The sequence below is a fragment of the Homalodisca vitripennis genome, chromosome 3 (genome assembly GCF_021130785.1).
Source record: "Homalodisca vitripennis isolate AUS2020 chromosome 3, UT_GWSS_2.1, whole genome shotgun sequence".
Classification (NCBI taxonomy): domain Eukaryota; kingdom Metazoa; phylum Arthropoda; class Insecta; order Hemiptera; family Cicadellidae; genus Homalodisca; species Homalodisca vitripennis.
This window is the reverse complement of record NC_060209.1, coordinates 56,530,838-56,537,346: the sequence shown is the minus strand read 5'-3', so window position 1 is coordinate 56,537,346 and position 6,509 is coordinate 56,530,838. Positions and strand designations below refer to the sequence as shown.

Here is a 6,509-nt window from a genome sequence, read left to right as displayed (position 1 = left end):
GGACACATTCCCTGTTCCTCTACTTCTTGCTATCTGTGAAAAATAGCGTTGTTTTATTAAGGTGATAATGAAATATAACACAATTTTGATTTCAGCAAAAACTTTATTGTACAAAAATAATAATGGTAAGAGGCACAGAGAACAGTATTTATTACAGAAACACTTAGTAAACAAACAGTAACAAGCTTATGTCACTATGTACATGCATCTTAAACGTGGGTTGAGTTACAACAAATTACTAACCAAGCAACTACGTATAAATAACCCTATGACAGTTTCAACTGACTAGCACTGTAACAAAGAGAGGTGTTTGGAATTCTAAGGCAGTTACAATTTTAATAAATAACTTTTGCATCTTCATCAAATATCTCCTGCCTTCTTTCTTTGATTCTAATACAGAACATGAGAACCTTAGTCTACTAACATAGGCAAAATCTATGTATAAATCTGGAGCGACTACAAATATAAAATGATTTTCAAGAGACTTCCAAAATGTTATTGTATTAACCTATATATTCAATTTCATCTCTTTTATAAAAACATTGTGATTAGAAATTGCCATCTCTGGACAAAAAAAGATATCCACAACAAAGTGACATTAAACACAATAACTGAAATTGGACAACACTTCTTTGCATTGCCAGGTTAACTTAAAATCTCTTTAAAAATCAACTTTTCAAAATAAAATTATTTGTATCCTATCCTAACAAAAAAGTAGCACCATGGCAAAACTATTCACTGAACGCACAGCCTAATTCTTAGTTCTCAAACATCCCTTTAACTAACTCAAGCCTCTAATTTTACAATAAGGAGTGTTAGTAACTGTCTCTGGATTAACTTCACAATTAAAGGTACACTTGCAATGAAATCATAAAATGATGTTGAACTACACTTTAACAGACACAGAAGCTGCTTTATTTACTTGAGCTGGCCTAAAACTGTAACCAAGTTTATAAAACTTTAATATTGGTATGGATTGTGGAGTGCATGAATAAATAATATAGACAATATATTAGAATTTATCACAAGACTGTTTAAGAGACTAAATAATATTATAATGGGCAGCATTATACTCATTTAGACACATTAATAAATTAAACAACTGTACAGGTATTTGTGACTATTTATACATAAGTATTGAGGAATATTAACTATCCATTTTCAGACTTACAATAAACCGTAATTAATTAGTGTAATGTATGTGTACAAAATAAAAACTAATCTCTAATACAACTTAATTTGTCTTGGTAATTTACTATATTTAAAATATCTACCAAGATTATATAACAAAATTAAATCAAACCATGCAAAGCACTTGCAGCATTATGTAATCCATGTGTACAGTATTATGTAAATCAAGAATCAGAACTTTTTTATATCTGTTAAAACTAATCAAGAAATTAGGAATTATTTAAATGTATTTTTATTAATTTTAAGACTTCTATAATCCTGTATTAGATTATATTTAGATAAGTTTAGGAAGGTATGTCTATAGTATTTGAAAATCGACAACCTTCTACTAAATCCTTTTGCAACACCATAATTTATTCAAAAATACAATTATTTGGAGATACAACGTTAAAAACATCTGGACAACAAAATTCACATTGATAAAAGAGGTGTGTTAATAAAAATATCAAAATTATTTAATTCTTGAACAATTATTTAATAATATTATTTTACCACATTATTTCATATTTGAAGATCATGTTTCAGTATTACATCATAAAATAACGTATTGATCAATTTTGCATATATATTGCTTTTGGTAAAAATAGTCTGCTTCTTTTAATTAGGAGGCAGTAAAATGTTTTTGAGTGATACTTGGATCATTTGAAGCTAAGGGACCAATAAAAAATTTGAATTATGCAAGATTTTGAATCATGCCAAATTTATTATTATTGTATAACAGTTTAAAGGAATGAAAGGAAAAGTTTAAATTATCAAAAATTTTGAAATACATATGTTTAAATCATTGATTTTTCAAAAACCAGATCTATATAACAGTAAATACAATATTGTCACTGATTATAATACAGGTCCTGTGTTTTATACAGATTTATGTTGATGTTATGTATTTACCATCTTACATAAAATCCCTGTGAGTAAAACCACCATATTTATTTTGTTTCAAACCAGTTATGAATCTTGAGTTGTATTCAAAATGTTGCATTATTACCCAAAGATTTGTTATACATTATTTACATTTACCTATATATATCCTTTTACAAAAAGATTCTAAAGTTCAATTGTCTCAGGATGAAGGTACAAAGAAATATTTCAGGCGAGCGTACCTCACCTCAATTGGTTTGGTTTAAGTCAATTTAAAAATTATTTTTATTATTATTGTAGGACATCGTGTAGAAATAGTGTTTTAGAAAAAAGACTGTATTACATTTTTTTTAAAGGGATGATGGAAAAATAATAAAGCAACAAATACATATCAGAAACCACTATTTGCACATAATTATTGCACATCATTTTTTAGGACACAGGTGTTTCAGCATTTGTTGCTTCGATCCTCCAAAACTAACTACTCTGGATTATTCACTATAAAGTCCAAAATCTAGGTTTAGGACATCCAAACTTAATTTTATTAAACCAATATATTGTCTCTTTAATATCAATAAAACATATAGCAATAGTTTTCAAATTTAAGATTTATATCTGATTTCTAACAAACGAGTGCTCTTAAATTTTACTGTTATTGATTAAATTGTATGAAAATTCTTTTCTCACTTGAATATTAATTAAATGCAGGTTATTGTGTATTAAGTGTATCAGGATTTAAATTAGGTTTAAAATGTTACTTTCCAACACTGGAACATCAACAATATTGCATTCATATTAATTAGGAATAACTATAAGTATACAATTTTATAATTATAATATAACATTTCGTACTGTATTAAAATAGTTACAGTTAGGTAGTTGAATTATTACAAAATAGGAACAAAAAAAACTTGTTGGTATTTGTGTCTAACCTAAATTAATAATGCTGCATACTCCATGAATATAACAAACTAAAAAGAATACATACGAGCTAGTTTAAAACTAAAGAGAGTATCTTAAGTGAACTATTAATATTTACTATGATATTATCATAAACAATATTTGAACATATGGCAAGTGCACATTTTGCATTAACTATTGCTAACCAAATATATAATGTTCAATATTTTATTCATTTGCCTCTAAGGATATATGAAAGAAAAATGAAGTAAGAATGAATTAAAAAGTTATCTAGAAAACAATTATTCCTAAAAAAAAAACTAAATTAAACACACAGCCATTTAAATATTGTGACGAAATTGCCATTTTAACTGACTGTGATTGTCAAATGTACAAAATCGCATAAACATTTAAAATTACACTTGAACATAAATATTTCCCAGTAATACAACCACATGAATCTATCATCAAAAATAAACTACACTTCCATTAACAGCATTCAAAACTTTAAAAACATTCCAGTACAAAAAGTCTATAAAAACTTTTTTATATGTGGTTCTTTGAATTGAGCCTTTAACGAAAATGAAATTAGTGAATATTCAGACAATTTGGATGCAATATACTTAAAACTAACATATTTAAGTCTGCAGTAATCACTAACATCACATTGCTGGTCGGTACAAACGAAAGACAAACAAGATTAAGTACGGCATTGATATCACCGAAAACCGATGGCACGGTTGAACAACGCATTGGAGATGGTGATGACGGGTGAAAACAGCTTCAGTCTTGAATCACTGTAAAATGTAAATACACATAACTTTTGATACAAGACTAAATAAGGTTTTGGTATCACTGCATGGTAATTTTGGAGCCGATGGTGCAGTTGAACAATGCATTGAGATGGTAATGATCTCAGTTCATACAAAATATATAACTTTTTAAAATATACAGCTCTCTATTATAATACACGTACCAGGTGTCCAAAAAGTGCTGGGACGGTTAAATATTTTTGAAAAGATTTGGGATAGTAAAAGTAACTGGACATAAACATTTAATTTACCACATATTCGGTGATCTGCTTCTTCCTCTGGGGACGGCCCACAAGGAGTCAGAAGAAAATCTTAAATATAAGCATAGGTTGATATGCACATCAAATTAAAGATCTTTATTAGTACAGTAAAATGCCACAAACTCAACCAAAAACAGACAATCGAGCTGGAAATTACTGACCTTCAAAGATGCCTTGAATTTGCAATTATTAAGTAAATGTAATTAAGTTCATGGTAATTTATTCAAGTTTGATTAATTTATTTAAGACAAAACTAGAGTCGAAGTGTCCCCCTTCTGTTGTTTGACAATGAATCAATCGGTGATAAAAAAACTCTATGTCATGTAGTCCTGTAATGTTACGTTCTAAAAAAGCACTGTTTTCCATGATTCTGATCTTCAAGTTTTCAAATCCTGTAGTTTTTCTATACATTCTATCTTTTAGATAACCTCAGGAAAAGAAATCCAAAGGGGATAATCTGGGGAAACAAGTGGGCCATTCAATCGCACCTCTTTTACCAATCCATCTTTGGGGAAATGTAACTTTCAGGTAATCCTTTACAATTTGTCCTATAATGCGGCAGTGCTCCATTTTGTGGAAACCAGGTATGAATAAAGCTTTAACCAAAGATATTTATAAGTCTTGGTTTATATGATTTTGAAGCTGTCAAAATAAGAAACTCTGTCTAAATTCCCATTGATAATAACGGTCCTACAATTCACCTACCGTGATATGATACCAGCCCATTTAACTTTTGTGGGTGTTGCGTATGACCTTCTATCATTCAGCATGGATTAGTATCACTCCACTACCAACAGATGTTTGTTGACATTACCATTTAACACGAATGTAGCTTTGTTCGTAAATACAATGTTATTTAGAAAGATTTGGTTTATATCTAATTTGTTCATCATAATTTCACAAAACTCAAGACGCCTGTCAAAATTGTCTTTGGTCAGTTCTTGATGCAATGTAAATTTGTATGGTTTGAAGACACTTTTACGTGAAACGTTTTGCAAGAAGCTTTTGGTTACATCATGATTGCCTGCAGCCAAACTGAGCGTTTCTTAAGAATTCTCAATAAACGACTGAAGAATTTACACACTCGAATCCTAATTAGTTGCACTTGGTGGACGACCACTTCTAGGAAAATTAGATACAGTTCCTTCAGTTAGAAAACGTTTTATTGTCCATTTTATTGTATCTTTATGGGTATTTCGATACTGGGTTACAGTTAGAAATGAATAATTGAATAGGTTTTGAACTTCACTGTAAGATGAACTTCACTGTAAGACCGTGTTAAGTTCCCCAACAAAGCATCACTAATATGGTAACTCTCTCGCATTTGCTAAGTGCCATATCAAAGACATATCATTGCAAGTCTGGGTGTTTGGGCAGTTACCGCACCCCACTTCCCCCCTCAAACATGCAGCATTGCACATTGTTGATCAGCTGATTCTCAGTATGAGCCGACACGACGACGTCTCGCCTATTTCCAGATATTTACACCCATTTTGTTCTACAGCATTAGATTATTCTGTATGTTTTTATTACATTATTATTTTATGTTCACATTCTGTGTCTTAATGTCAACACTTGTTAATTTAAATGATGAAGGTAAAGTACTCAGGAAAATGTAAAGAAGAGCAGTGATCTCTTGAAAACAATCGGACGATCGCTCGATTTTTTAATTCAGTTGATTAACCCTACAGTAGTTATTCTTCTGTTACATCTGGCAATAGTGCATTACAAATCAGGCTTGCATTGATATGTGAATGAGTAGAATGCTACTAATAAAAGCGACCTAAGCAATAATGTTTCCTGTTTGCGTGCATACCCTCTATCACATCAGTCAGTGATAGGTGTGATCAGTTATTTGTGAGCAGTCATAGGGCTTTCATAGTTCGTTCTATTTCGTTCCCTCCCAATAGTGGAACGTATTATTGTATCTGAGTATTAATTGTAAATTCAAGCCATATTTTAACCGCTGCCATTTCCGGCTCGGTTGTCTGTTTTAGGTTGGGTTTGCAACGTTGTACTCTACTAACAAAGACCTTTAATTTAATGTGCATACCAATCTAAGCTTATATTCAAGCTTTTCTTCTGACTCCTTGTGGAAGAAACAGGTTACTGAATATGTGGAAAATTAGATATTTATATCCAGTTACTTTGTAGCAAGGTTTATGGCTGTATCTTAAATCTTTTCAAAAATATTTAACCGTACATCCGGTATATGGGTACTTTAATTAGTTATTAAAATTTGTTTAATGGAGATTAACTTTTAAATATTTTCCCTATTAATTTATTTAATCCTTATTTAAGATTTAAGTACATCCGGTATATGGGTACTTTAATTAGTTATTAAAATTTGTTTAATGGAGATTAACTTTTAAATATTTTCCCTATTAATTTATTTAATCCTTATTTAAGATAAACGTGTAAGAAAGTACACCACTTTTCTTCATGTATGTGTATATAAAATACAATATCTAAAAACAATGACAAA

At 30.0% G+C, this 6,509-nt stretch overlaps 1 protein-coding gene across 2 annotated transcripts in view; it reads right to left on the bottom strand.

Annotated features, from left to right (window-relative positions):
- Nucleotides 1–83: 83 nt before the first annotated feature.
- The window catches only part of LOC124356921 (etoposide-induced protein 2.4 homolog), a 34,602-nt gene continuing 28,176 nt past the window's right edge, over nucleotides 84–6,509 (bottom strand). For both annotated transcript variants that reach the window (XM_046808221.1, XM_046808222.1), the window contains exon 7: nucleotides 84–3,749. In XM_046808221.1, coding sequence (XP_046664177.1) covers nucleotides 3,671–3,749 — 79 coding nt within the window. In that variant the 3' untranslated portion in view covers nucleotides 84–3,670. The remainder of the gene's footprint in view (nucleotides 3,750–6,509) is intronic.